Source organism: Hipposideros armiger, unplaced genomic scaffold (genome assembly GCF_001890085.2).
Source record: "Hipposideros armiger isolate ML-2016 unplaced genomic scaffold, ASM189008v1 scaffold_229, whole genome shotgun sequence".
NCBI lineage: Eukaryota > Metazoa > Chordata > Mammalia > Chiroptera > Hipposideridae > Hipposideros > Hipposideros armiger.
Window position 1 is genome coordinate 2093384 of NW_017731579.1, and position 14333 is coordinate 2107716.

At 34.9% G+C, this 14333-nt stretch overlaps 1 protein-coding gene across 1 annotated transcript in view; it reads left to right on the plus strand.

The window, feature by feature from the left end:
- MON2 (MON2 regulator of endosome-to-Golgi trafficking) overlaps positions 1 to 14333 on the plus strand; it is a 102502-nt gene that overhangs the window by 71613 nt on the left and 16556 nt on the right. The window contains exons 24-28 of the mRNA XM_019654742.1: positions 296 to 924; positions 5163 to 5306; positions 5897 to 5914; positions 6201 to 6329; positions 9919 to 10109. Of these exons, the coding sequence (XP_019510287.1) occupies positions 296 to 924; positions 5163 to 5306; positions 5897 to 5914; positions 6201 to 6329; positions 9919 to 10109 (1111 nt within the window). The remainder of the gene's footprint in view (positions 1 to 295; positions 925 to 5162; positions 5307 to 5896; positions 5915 to 6200; positions 6330 to 9918; positions 10110 to 14333) is intronic.

Sequence of the window (14333 nt, forward strand, 5' to 3'; positions counted from 1 at the left end):
AGCTCTTAACCAACGCGCCACTCGGCTGGCCCTATACAGTTTAGTTTTTAAGACCAAAACATTGATACACCCATTGTCCTCTTATTGATGGCCTTTGTTCTTGTATCTGGAAAGAAAAAAAAAATTCTGGATTTTCAGGTTGTAGTGATTTTAATTCATATTATTAGTATCTAAACAGTTTTTTTCTACTTCCATAGGAATTTAAGCAGTAAAATAAAGCATATAGAATTTAAAGTGTCTAACAAAGAAAATTTGATCACTTTTATGGTGATTTTTTTTTTTCTTCCTAATATAGGAGACTTTTCAAGAGCGTGGGATGTTCTTCTTGACCATATACAATCAGCAGCACTCAGCAAGAACAATGAAGTATCTCTGGCTGCACTGAAAAGCTTCCAGGAAATTTTACAGATTGTGTCCCCTGTCAGAGACTCAGATAAGCCTGAGACACCACCTGCAGTTAATGTATCTGTGCCTGTCCTTTTAGGGCCCATATCAGGCCCCAGCCTGAGCAGGCCATTTGTAAGAACAGATTCCATTGGTGAAAGACTTGGAAGATACAGTAGCTCAGAGCCACCCACAGTTACTGATGAGCTTGAAGATTTGAATCTCTGGTGGGCTGCATGGAATGCCTGGTATAGAATTGGATCTGAAAGCACTAAGCCTCCTATTACTTTTGATAAACTGACTTTCATTCCCAGCCAGCCTTTCCTTACAGCTTTAATTCAGATATTTCCAGCTCTCTACCAACACATAAAAACTGGTTTCAACATGGACGACCTGCAAAAGCTGGGAGTCATATTGCACAGTGCTGTTTCAGTCCCAATTAGTTCAGATGCATCCCCTTTCATTCTTCCATCTTATACTGAAGCAGTTTTGACAAGTTTACAGGAAGCTGTACTTACAGCATTAGATGTTCTCCAAAAGGTAATAGAATTTCAGTGGCTGTGTAAGCAATAATGTATGTGGTTCTCTGGAATTTCTTTACTTTGCTATATAGTTTTTGGGATAAATTCTGGATCATCAATATTGTTGTGTATGTATACTTAGGGATAAATTCAGGATTGTAAGGATCTAGTTCTTTTGAAAACTTGTTGGTTTCTATTATATTTTAAAGGGTAATTCAGGTTAGTTCTGAGAGGCTAAGATACTGCCTGCATCCTGTTTCCATTCACCAGCAGTTTTAGTTTCTTCATGCATTTCATCACAAGAGGATGTACTTTTTGGAATAACAACTTTAGTAAAGTACTTATATAATTAGAAAATTAATAAGCAATGGGTTATATATATATATTTTTTTTCATCTGTACCTAAATTTAGTTTGGGAATTGTTGGAAACCTACACAACTTTTTTTTTTTTAAGTAAGAATAAATTTATAAAGTTTTTCTCTCACAGAAATTTTAGAAAGATATATTTTTACATATGTATGTTTTGTTATTGCAAAAAATTATTAAAACAGACCTAAAAATCATTGAGCAAATCCCAGTTAACAAGCAAGAGCGGATCAAAATCAAGGAATTCTTTAAACTGTCAAGATAATTGTTAGTGCAATTCACAACAGCCAAAATGCTAAACAAAAAAATGCTAGCTGAAGAGCCAGCAATTCCAACAAGATAGCTACAACATTCTAACAAAGAATAGAATTACATCCTGATTACACATGTGTGATCAGTAACCATTTGTGTATTGTAAATCATGTTTTCTAATTAACTGATGGCATTATATCTGATGGGAATGATGAAAACTTTCACAGTAGGAATGGTGGTTTCTGCTATACCATAATACCTCTTAATTGCCTCTGGAGGAAGTCTAGCTGAACAGTAATTCTTTCATCTCTTTAACCCTAGCCGCATTGTGCAGGGAAACAAATTGTGTAGAAACTTAAAATTTACGAGAATCTGGCATTTAAAAAAATTGTTGTAGGGATATCAGTTTTCCACAATTGAAATCAAAATTGCTGTTTTTAATTTAAGTGGGGGGGAAAAGTAGCCTCTCAATAATTACTTTTTCCCCTTGATTGACCATGCTCATAAATTGCTTTCTAGACTGCCCTAGAGGGAATGGAAAAATTATTCTATCAAGTAAGAAAAATGCCACAGGCCTTGTGGGATGCCTATAATCTAGAAGTCTCATTCAGATGTTTGAGTCAAGCTTTTATACATATGTAGAGGATAATAAAGAAGCAACAACAAATATCAAAAATTCTTTTCAAGGGAAAAATATGTAATTAAAACAAAAAAAAATCTGCTTTAACAATAAGACAATAAATGGAATCATTCATCCCAATTACTAGAAATTTGTGCTGAGCTTTTAATGGCTTTGAAAAGAACATACACCTTCAGGGCCGTTCGGGTGTCTCAGTTGGTTAAGAGCTTGCTAAAGAGTGTGAGCTCTGAGCAATAGCGGGTTCGAGTCCCATCCCAAGCTGAGCTGCTGCTGAGCTGCCAACAGGTGGCAGAATGTCTCAGCTATAAAAAATAAAAATTAAAAAACAAAAAACATACACCTTCAACCTGAAACTTAAACAGCTTTATTATTTCTATCAAATTGATAGTTTGCATCATTCATTTCATTGTACCCATTATTTATTACTTATGTGATTATCTAAACTGTGTTTCATAATACCTGAAAGTGATACAAACATTTCCTAACAGAGAAAAATTTATGTATTTTTCATTATCTGTAAGAGTCTTTTGATATTTTCCCCCATAGGTGCTAGAAATTTTTTTGCTTTGGAACAAAGTTTATTTGCTTTGGGACTATCCTTAAACTAATAAGCTATCCAGCAAAATATTTTATTGATTAAAAGCTATTTATTTTTTATTTCATGTTTACCCTGATATTTAGGGTCACAGTCTTCTCTTGGTCTCAAATCACTCGTTCCTGACCAAATTGACTTAGTTATGTATGTATGCTAATTAATTTTTTTGTTTTTGCCAAGATATTTTGGCATACATGGGGAACCTAAGAATTTGATTATCTTTCCCCAAGTTCTGAGATCAGGAGACTACATCTGTCTTATTTATTGCTAAACTCCCTAAAGTCAGATGGCTAGATTGCTTCTCTGCCTCCATCAGCAAGGCTGCTGGAGTGGTACTGCAGGAGACACCATCACATTGTGTGCAAATGGCCCCCTTGGAGTTGTGCAGTGAAGCCCTGTCTTCTAGTTCATAGGGGCGAGTTTCTGAATCTCTCTGTATTTCCTCATCTAGAAAATAAAAGTAATAAATCTACAACTTTTTTTTCCTGTTCAGTGGGATAATGTTTGTAAGACTTAGTGAGTACATGGTAGGCACTGAATGAATTCTTGTTAAATAACTTAATGAGAGAATCCTTAAACCATTGCAGAGATTAGATGTCCAGCTTCTTTTCTTCTTTTCACTTACACAGTTTTCAAGAACTAATAGGAAATATTGTTCACATTACTTATTGATTCTCAGCTTTTGGAGTAAAATCTGGTATCAAGTTCATACTATAGGTTTTTCTGATATACAAACTTCAGAATACTGAAGAAAACCCAATAATAACTTTTTCTTAGATGGAGTTTATTGTTAAAAAAAAAGTCAACTCCATATTTTGTATTTTATGATCCTAGAATAGCTTTATAATCTATAAAACTATGTTTTCTTTTTATAAAGGATTACTGAAAATCAAAACATATAGTCAAAGTCATTATTTGGTGCTATGATATTTCCAGAAAAATGGCGATGCTTAGTTTTCTAAGGAGTTCACACAGGTTTTTTTTGTTGTTGTGTTTTTTCAGTCATTGAAAATAAAATAATTCACTTAGGATAATTGTCTCTTTTCCACAGTAATTACTACTTGCTTATTTATAAGAGTTAAGACTCAGCAAGAGGTTAATAAAGAAGAAAGTGAGACTATTAGAAGCAATCAGTAGAGAGAATATTTTAGGCTACAAGCCATTCAAGTTCTTCATTCACTATTTCTGGGAAAAATAACTAAATACTGAGAGATGGTTTTAGATATCTTTATTTTACTTTTTTACTTTGTAATGATAAGATGATCTAACTTAGGTATGGGAGGCATTTTGCTTATCCACTTTCTATCTCAAGATAGTTTTATGTAAAATTTCATTTATAGCTAAATAGCTATATCTTCTCTGAGGGAAAATAAAACTAATCTATTTGACAGGTTAAAAAAGCCATGGATTGCATAAAAACATAAATGCTACAAACATTGTTTAAAAGAAATTCCTCAAAAATTTGAATGCTTTGAATTTTGATTTAGTATTTGAGGATACCTCGAGAGTAGAGTATTCATGGTTTTTGTTGGATACAGCACAAGTATATTTTAGACATTCTATAAATAATATCATTACATGTTTTTTCCACAGAGAAAATAAATACTAAAACAGGAAAATATGCAAGGATGAGAGAAGAAAACACATTTGTGGCTAGAAAAAAAATAAAAACAAGCTTTGTTTTAAGTACTTTTGACATATGTGAATTGGTAATTAAAATCTCCAGTGTCAGGATGTGCATTGTATTCTGTGTTTCATCAAATTATTTGTAGCAATGAGTTTATTTCTATTAAAATTATTTTAATTTTCTTTGTTTAAGTCAAGTCTATATTCAGATACATTGGATGCTTATTAAATAGATACTACCCTGTTAAAAAATTAACAAATATTTCTTTTAGAAACAAATTTTCATACATGATTTATCTTCCCAGTTGTAATGCACATGATTATTTGTTAAAGTTAGCGGACCAGGCATGGTGCAGAAATCAGCTGTCATTTGAATGAACTGATCTTATCACTTAAATATAATAGAACTCAATATCATGTTGGTCAATGAAGCATTCTTAAGGATCTAATGGCTGTATTACTGAACAAGTGATCAGATTGTAGAACCTCAGGACTGCCTTGTACTTCTCTTTAAATGCTTGCCCTTTTTCCAGTCTGTTAAGTAATAAATCACACTTTTTATTAAAAAACGTTTTTTAGTTGATTAATACATTTAACCTACACTTTATCATTAATAATTTAAAATAGCTTAAATGTCCTCCAGGGCTTATAAAAGATTGTATGATATGTAAAATAGGACAGCCATTAAGATTCTTTGGTTAAACAAATGCATGTAATAGTAAAGAACTTAATGGAGTTCAGATTATGCATTCTACTGTTCATGTCTTCCTTTTATAGGCCATCTGTGTAGGACCAGAAAACATGCAGATAATGTATCCAGCTATATTTGACCAGTTACTGGCATTTGTAGAATTTTCCTGTAAACCTCCACAGTACGGACAGCTGGAAACAAAGCACATTGCAAATGCAAAATATAATCAGGTAATCATGGCTTATAAATACAAGTCAATTCCACCTAAGATGAACTCTGATTATCTCAGAAACTTTTCATTCACAAATAAACTTTCATATATCTGTTAACAGTTGAAGCTGAAAAGAAATATTATTTGGAAAATCCTTTCTGTGTTTCTTTTTTTCTTATTTATGATTTTCATTTCCCATGTGGTTCTCCACAAAGTTTGCTGTTTCGTTCCTCTATAGTACATCTTCATTCAAAGTTCTTTCTTGGCTGCCCCATCACACTACAAAATGGCTTCTAAATCCCTAAGCCAAATCTTATCGAAAATAGATACCTGCGTTGCAAAATGAGGATATTTGTGTGTACTACATAAGAAGTTGTCTACTAACTGGTGTGAAATTTAGTTGGATTTTACATAAAAGATTTATAGCCATAATTGGCAAATTTTAAGTTTGTTTTGGCTTAGGGGAAAAGTAAATTTCTGAATGCATGCACATGCTGATTTTGTTCACACAACATAAAAATTATAATTTTACATGGTCCGAAAAGTAGTTTTAATATGTATTAACTTTTCTCATTCTATTTGTCTTGCAACACAATGGAATCACAATAGATCCAACTATTTGCACCGGTGAGTTAAATTTCCTAAAATTGTCCTAACCTATTGGCAACAAATAAAGTACATCTTTCCCAGTTTTTGATAGAATGCTCTGTGTGCTTTTTCCGATAGTTTTAATTTTTGCCTGGCTGAAAATTATTTCATAAAGTACATATCTCTTTGAAAACTTTGCATGTAATATAATCTGACCTAAAACCAAGGCCTGAACTTAAAGACAAAGAAGCTTTCTCTTTGAAAACAATATGATTTCATTTAATCTCATTTATTTTTAACTTCATTTGCAAATATTACTTTCTAGGCGGAATGGGTAGCCTTGAATTATGTACCGTTTGCTGAAAGGTCTTTAGAAGTAGTTGTGGATTTATACCAAAAAACAGCCTGTCACAAAGCAGTGGTGAATGAGAAAGTACTCCAGAATATTATTAAGGTATCTCTTTTTTTTTTAATTTCTACACTTTCATTTGATGATGACAGTATTATTGAAATTACTCTTTAGGTAATAATATATTATCACATATTGAGATAAATGGAAAATATAATTTATATTATTATTTATAGTGACTTTTCTCCAACATTCACGGGTAGTATTTAGGAAGCTGGTTTTCTAATGTATGAGAAGGTTTTTTTAATGAAAAATATTTTAAAGTAAGTATACATTAGATTTTTTACAATTCTTAAATTTTGCCACATAAGACAGTGAGGATCCTGGTTCTTAGGATAGTGCTTCTCACATTTTGAGGTTGATGAGCATTCAGGGAGAAATTCACAGTGCAACCCATTGATTTCACTGATCATGCATGCTGTCTCCTGACAGTCATCTTTAAAATTCAACTCCGTTGACTGTGCCCCATTCCTCCAAAGCTTATTTCTTGTTTTCCCCTCTATTTTGAAGGACAGTCTGAAACATTACTCATCCCCTAGCACATGGATGAACTAAACAGGCCAATATGAACAGACTGCCCTCCAACAAGAACACCTTTCTCTGTTTCTTTCTTTGTGTCCATCCTTTCTTTTTCCCACATTTCTTTGTTAGTAATTCTTTCCTTCATTTCCCTTTCATTCTCTTAGACTTTATCCTGGAAAGATGAACGAATTTGTACAAACTTCTTTTGTACAAGAGCTTTCTCTCAATTTACTTCCTACTCAAATTTCCGTCCTCTTTCAACTTTCCTTAGCTGATGGCCTTCACCTCGCCACCAGTCATTCAACCTATTGTACACTGGCTTACTTCCACATTGTGCTACAGAAACTACTTGCTTCAGGTTACAGAAGATCACATCTTCAAGTCCTGAGCCCTTTTCTAATTCTTTATCTTCCCTATAATGTGGTACCACTTGCCCGTGTCATCTTAAAACTTTCTTCCCTTGACTTTTGTCGTACTTCTTTCTACCCCTTGCCACTCATTCCATCATAACTGTCCTCTCTCTCCTCATTTATTAAGAATATTTTTTAAATCATCTCTGTTACCAGGTACTAACTAAATAGTAAAGATTAAAAATGAATAAGCTAACTCTTACATTTAATAATTCAATATATGGAATATAGAAAGGTAAAGAATACAGTGTGTTAAGTGCTCAGTGACAACCAAAGAGTGGAGGCAGCTTTGCATTCAGATAGACCTGACTTAGAAATAGTGCCCTGCGATTGACTTGCTGCTCTATGATTTTGGGCAAATGAACCAGTCTGAGAATGCTTCTCATCTGTAAAAAAAAAAAGGATAATACCAATATCACTTACATGTCTTAACTAAAAAGAGAATCAATTGAGGAACAGCATTTGATAGTATTTGCCAAGTAGTCCGCTGAGTAAAAATTTTTTCTTCCCGTCATGGACAAGGAAATAACTAAACTGCCTAGGGGATTTTGGCAAGGATGAGCAGAAGGGATACCTGAAGGAGTAATAGGGTTTGGTAGATAAAAAGGGAGCGAGAGGTAAATTTATTACCTAATTTATAGGTAAATTAAGCAGCATAAGAGATCATGATATATTTTAAAGAACTGTTGAGAAATTCAATTTAGAGAGGTGACAGGGCCTGCAATAAGTCTGAAAAGATAGCTATGGGTTTTATTCATAAGGAATCAGACTTTATTATTTAACCGTTGAAGGGTTGAACATTGAAGAGTGATGTGAATCCGTTTGCATTTTAAAAGGAATTAAATAATGCCTTTCTGTACTCTCACTTTGTTGATGCCACTTAACTAACTGCATTGTATTGTAGTTAATTGGACAAGGCTCTTCCTTTCTCAAAAAGTGTGAGCTTTGTGACAGCAAGAACTGAATTTCCCAGTTTCACACACATTTACTGAGTACACACTATATTCCAATCCTTGTGTTAGTTGCTTAAATATTTAAAAAAATAAAATGTATAAATCAAACAGATCTGCGGAGTTTAATGTTCCCTTGGTTTCAGTAAAATACTAATTGCAGTAGTAAACCATACTTTTATCTAACCTTGAGTTATAAAATGTTAACTCAGAATGGCCTTTGTATAATTTAGTATTCTTTTCTTTGCATATGACATACATTCAGGCTCTGACTAGCTTTAACAATAAAAAGGATTTATTGGTGTGCTTAGTTGGAAAAATCAGGGATTCAATAGTATCATCAAAACCCAAATTTTTTTCTCTGTGGTCTGCTTGCTAAGGGTTGACTGCATCCTGTTTTTACTTATAGTTTTAGGCTAAAAAAGGCATTATATATGTCCAGTAGGAGGGGCGTGTGTAGGCGTGCTTCTATTACGTTATTATTCTTAAGTTCCTTAAATTAACCTTAAGTGGATCAGCTTTAGTCCCACCTCTAATCTTAACCAGTGATTATAGCCAGGGAAATGGAGTAGATTGGTTAAATAAGCTAATCATCTCCTTACCCTAATTCCCAGTTGGAGGTAGGGGTCAGCTTCCCCCAAAGCACATGGGGAGAGGAAAGGGATGAATAAATTCTGGGTAAGCTAATTGTCTGTTAGTGGAGGTCCATTTCATGCTAATATAACATGGTTCATATGTGCACTATGTGAGTACTCAGTAATAATTTGTGTGGAGGGTGATAAAATTGGATTTTATATTCATTCACTCCATAACATTGAAATATGAAAATTTATCTGTTTACTCTTTCTGTGACTAGAATTGTTCCATAAAAGCAGAATTTTCATTCTAATGCAAATTATCTGACAGTATGCTGATACTGTTAATTGATGGTACTCTGGGATAACTCACTGTGATAGTTTGGTCAGTCTGGTCTTTTAGTTGCTGCATAGACTATGACCAGAGAAATCCATTCTGAACTGCCAAATTAGCGCTTTAATGGTTAACAATAACTTGTCTCAAAACTTGATCAATTAAAAAGTAAGTCTCAACACCTTAGTCACTATACATAGCTCAGATGCTCTACTCCTGTATCCTCAAGGGTTAAAGGTAAAATAAACCATCGTCTTGAATTATCAATTTTGCTAAAAATATCTGGAAAAGGAAAAAGTCTGTTAAAATGTTAAAGTAGAAGGTAAAATTCAACGAATTTTCGAGATAAAACATAAGACTTCAAATTAATGATTTTTTCGGCTCTGTTTATTCTCCTGTAACCATTACTGGAAAAAAAATAAGCAATATTGATCTTTCTTGGGTGGAAGAACCCCATCAGTCAAAGTATTTTCTGATAGGAGAACTGTGGCAGAATGTTCTAATTCCATAACATCAAGCTGAGGGAAGCTGCAAAGTTTTAAGTTTCCTACTCTTAGCTTTTCAGATAACATCACTATTTTTAATAATGAGAAACTAAGTTTCAGAAAGGTTGTTTCTTCTTCAGGGTCATTGCTTACAAAATGGAGACAGGATTTAAAAGTTTATTTTTCTAGGCAGTAGGATTTGAGGACTATGAATTGGTCTTTCTAGAAAATATCCCTTTTTAAATGAAAATGCCTATGCTATTATTTTTTTCTCTCTGCTGTTGTCTTTTTTGTTTTGTTTTAAGTGAAGTTGTGTGTGTATGTTTTAATTAATGTCTTAAACTTTTTTTTTTCACAGACCCTTAGGGTTCCTCTCAGTTTGAAGTATTCCTGCCCTTCTGAAAGCACATGGAAACTAGCAGTATCTTCTCTCCTCAAAGTTCTTTCTATTGGGCTACCTGTTGCCCGGCAGCATGCTTCTTCTGGAAAATTTGACAGTATGTGGCCAGAACTAGCCAACGCTTTTGAAGACTTTCTCTTTACTAAAAGGTCAGCTAATTTATTTTTAGGACAATCTTTCAAGAACTGTACATTGTACCTATAATTGCTCTAAAACAGTATTTCCTTTCTTCGTTGTATGTTCTTGGCTCCTTTGTTGTGAATTAGTTATCCATATATGTGTGGGTTTATTTCTGGACTCTCAGTTCTGTTCCATTGGTCTGTGTATGTGTGTTTTTCTGCCAGTACCATTGCTGTTTTGATTACTATAGCTTTGTGGTGTAGGTTGAAATCAGGAAGTGTGATACCTCTGGCTTTGTTCTTTTTTCTCGGTATTGCTTTGGTTGTTAATGGTCTTTTGTTGTTTCATACAAATAGGATTTTTTTGTTCTGTTTCTGTGAAAAATGCCACTGGGGTTTTGATAGGGATTGCATTGAATCTGTGGATTGTGTTGGAGTAATATGGACATTTTAACATTGTTAATTCTTCCAATTTCTGAGCACAGAATAACTTTCCATTTCTTTGTTTCTTCTTTAGTTTCTTTCATCAGTGACATAGTTTTCAGGGTACAGGTCTCTCACTTTGTTAAATTTATTCTTAGGTATTTCATTCTTTTAATTGTGATTGTAAACGAGATTCTTTTCTTGATTTCTCTTTCTGATAGTTTGTTGTTAGTGTATACAAACACAACAGATTTTATATATTGATTTTGAACCCCACAACTCTACTGTATTCATTTATTATTTTTAATGTTTTCTTTGGGGGATGTGGAGTCTTTAGGGTTTCTATATGTGAAACCATGTCATCCACAAATACTGGCAATTTTACTTCTTCCTTTCCAATTTGGATGCCTTTTATTTCTTCTGTTTTCTCTGGCTAAGACTTTCAATACTGTGTTGAACAGAACTGGCAAGAGTGGGCATCTTTGTCTTGTTCTTGATCTTAAAGGGAAAGCTTTCTGTTTTTCAACATTGCTATGATGTTAGCTGTGGATTTCTCATATTTAGCTTTTATTATGTTGAGGTACTTCTATGCCCATTTTATTGAAAGTTTTTCTCATAAATGGATGTTGAATCTTGTCAGATGCTTTTTCTGCAGCTATTGAGATGATCATATGATTTTTATCCTTCATTTTGTTAATGTGGTCTGTCATGTTGATTGATGTGCAGATGTTGAACCATCCTTGCTCTGGAATAAATCCCACTTGATCTTAGTGTGATTTGTTTTGTGTTTACCATGAGGTTTATACAAAACATCTTATAGATAAAATAGTCCTTTTTTCTTCTGATAGCATGTTATCTTCATTTGCCTATACAAGTTTTGTCCTTTTCCTCCTCCCCTTTCATTTTTTTGTTGTCACAAATTATCCTCTTTTGGGCCGGCCAAGTGGCATGTTGGTTAAGAGCTGGCTTGGGATGCCAGAGGGCCCCGGTTCGGATCCCACATATGAGGGCCAGTGACACTGCCCTCCACAGCTAAGATGCTGAACACCAGCTCGACCTGGAGCTGGGCTGCCATGAGTCGCCGGCGATGGCGTAGGCTGCAGTGGGTTGCCATGGGCTACCGTGTGTAACCAGCAGCCAGCATGAGTGGCCGTCCAGAAGACGCGACTAATCTGCCTCTCCCAGGAAGAGCTCAATGATGGTGCCAACTTGGGCCAGTGAAGCAACGTTCTCCACAACTAGACTGAAGAACAAAAGGACAGCAACTTGTCTGTTCCCTTTACCCAATTCCCCAATAAAAATCTTGCAAAAAAAAAAACCAAAAACAAATTTTCCTTTTTCTTATGTTGTGTGTTCACTACCAAATTGAAGTAGCTACTATTTTTAATGATTTTTTGCCCTTTAATCTTTATGCTATAATTGTTCCACACTCTAGTCTGTAATAGAGTTGTAATTTTCTGATTCTGCCTACCATCCTACTCAAAGTTTTATGTATTTTTGGCTTTTCATTTCCAGTAGAACCGTTCCTTTAAACATTTCTTGTAAGGCAGGTTTTGAGATAGTGAACTCCTGCTTTTCTTTGTCTGCGAAAGCCTTTATTTCTCCTTTATATCTGAAAGACCACTTTGCTGGATATATTATTCTTGTCTGGCAGGTTTTATTTTTTATTATTTTGAATATGTCACTCCGCTCTCTCCTGGGCTGTAGAGTTTACGCTGAGAAATCTGCTGATATAGCCTGATGGGGGTTTCTTTGTAAGTTACTGTCGTTTTTTCCCCTGGCTAACTTAAGAATTATTTTTTTATCATTGACTTTAGACAATTTTAGTATAACGCATCTTGGAGAAGGTCTTTTTGTATTGAGATAATTAGGTGTTCTGTTAGCTTCTGGTGCTTCTATTCCCAGTTCCTTCCCCAGGATTGGGAAGTTCTTATTTATTATTCCTTTAATAAGCTCTCTGTTCCCTTCTCCCTCTCTTCTTCTAAGGATACCCATTATCCTTATGTTGCCCTTTATAATGGACTTGGATAGTTCTCATAGAGTTCTTTCATTAAAAAAAAAAAATCTTAGTTCTCTCTCTTCTTCCACCTGCATTATTTGTAGATTTATACCTTCAAGCTCACTAATTCTCTCTTCCATACAGTCTGTTCTATTTCTAATGCTTTCTAATTCATTCTTCATCTCATTTATTGAGTTCAGCTCCAGAATTTCTGTTTGGTTCTTTTTTTAGAGTTTCAATCTCTTTGGTAAAGTATTCCTTCTGTTCATTAATTGTATTCCTGAGCTCACTAAACTGCCTTTCTGAGTTTTCTTTTATCTTGTTTAGTTTCTTTATGACAACTATTTTGAATTTTCTATCATTTAGGTCAAAATCTTCTGTGACTTCGGATTTGATTTCTGGAGAATTGTCATTTTCTTTTTGTTACCATGATTATCCATGGTGCTTTATGGGTTGTTCCTCTGCCGGCTCATTTAAAGTAGAAAAAGCCTTTCTTCTTTAGGCATAGCTTTAATTTTAACAATTCAGCAGATTGATAATCAGAGGCCTTTCTTTATTTTTCCAAAAGGTGGCACTATAGCACAAGCTTTTGGTTTCTCTTACCTGAGCTAATTCTAGTTATTTGAGAGCCAACAGTTTCCACGTTCTAAGGCCTCTGTCAGATGTGTCAAGTGTGCCCTCTTTGTCACTACTTGTACCTCTGGGGTTGCTGGTACTTTACTGCTTCCAATGTTGCTGCAGTTGTGAGTTTCTTTGCTGTTGCAGGCAACACCATCAGGGTCACAGAGATTGCCACGCCCCTGATGCATCTAGGGTGTCTGAGTCTCAGGCAGTGTGTCTGGAGCCGGAGTCCCAAGCCCGACATTGCTGCTGCCTGATTTCTTGAGGCAGCTGGCTCTACTTTGACCTGGTAGCAAGAAATGCATGTGCACCACCTCTGCTGCTGTTACCAAGCCCCTGTGGTGCGGCACTTCCACAGCCAGGGGAGGAAGCCAGTAGCTCCCGCGCTTACCCTGCAGAGGCCCTGAAACCGGGTGCTAGAGTTGTGGCCCCATTACTGCTGCTTCCACCGTGCTCCCTTAGGCTGCAGGGTTATAGGCACCATCCCTGCCATCCCTTCAGTTCCACCTACCATATGCATTCCAGTCCACCCACCTCAGATGTACAGATGTGCGGATCTCTCCGGCATCCTAGTGTGTTGAGCAAAGGAATCTTTGCTGAGTAATAGATGTTTCACTAGTTATAGGTAAAGAGGAGAGAAAAAAGGGAGCATCTCACGTCATCATTAGCTAATAATAAAAATGAAGTTTTTACTATGATGTCATCCGTGAATAAGCTTTTAGATCAGTTTTGGGTTTTCTAGTTTTTTGTTTACTTGTTTGTTTGCAATGAGTACGACTTCTAGAAGACACATGGGCTAGTGTGAATTCATACAATAAATGGTCTGTGGACCTTAAGTTAAAAATCACTAAGTGCTACCCAAAATAATTGAAATGAAATGAAACATCTTCACACAAAAACTTGTATACTAATGTTCATGGCAGCATTATCATAATAATCAAAAAAGGAAAACAATCCTGAAGTTCATCAGCTGATGAATAGACAAATTAAATGCGGTAAATCCATACAGAGGAATATTCTGCCATGAAAAGGAATGGAGTATTGATGCTTGCTATGACATAGATGAATACTGAACACATTATACTAAAGTGAAAGAAACCAGACACAAAAGGCCATGTATTATGTGATCTCATTTATATGAAATGTCCAAAATAGCCAAATCCAATGAGACAGAGTAGATTAATGGTTGTCAGAAGTGGGAAGAGGGGAGA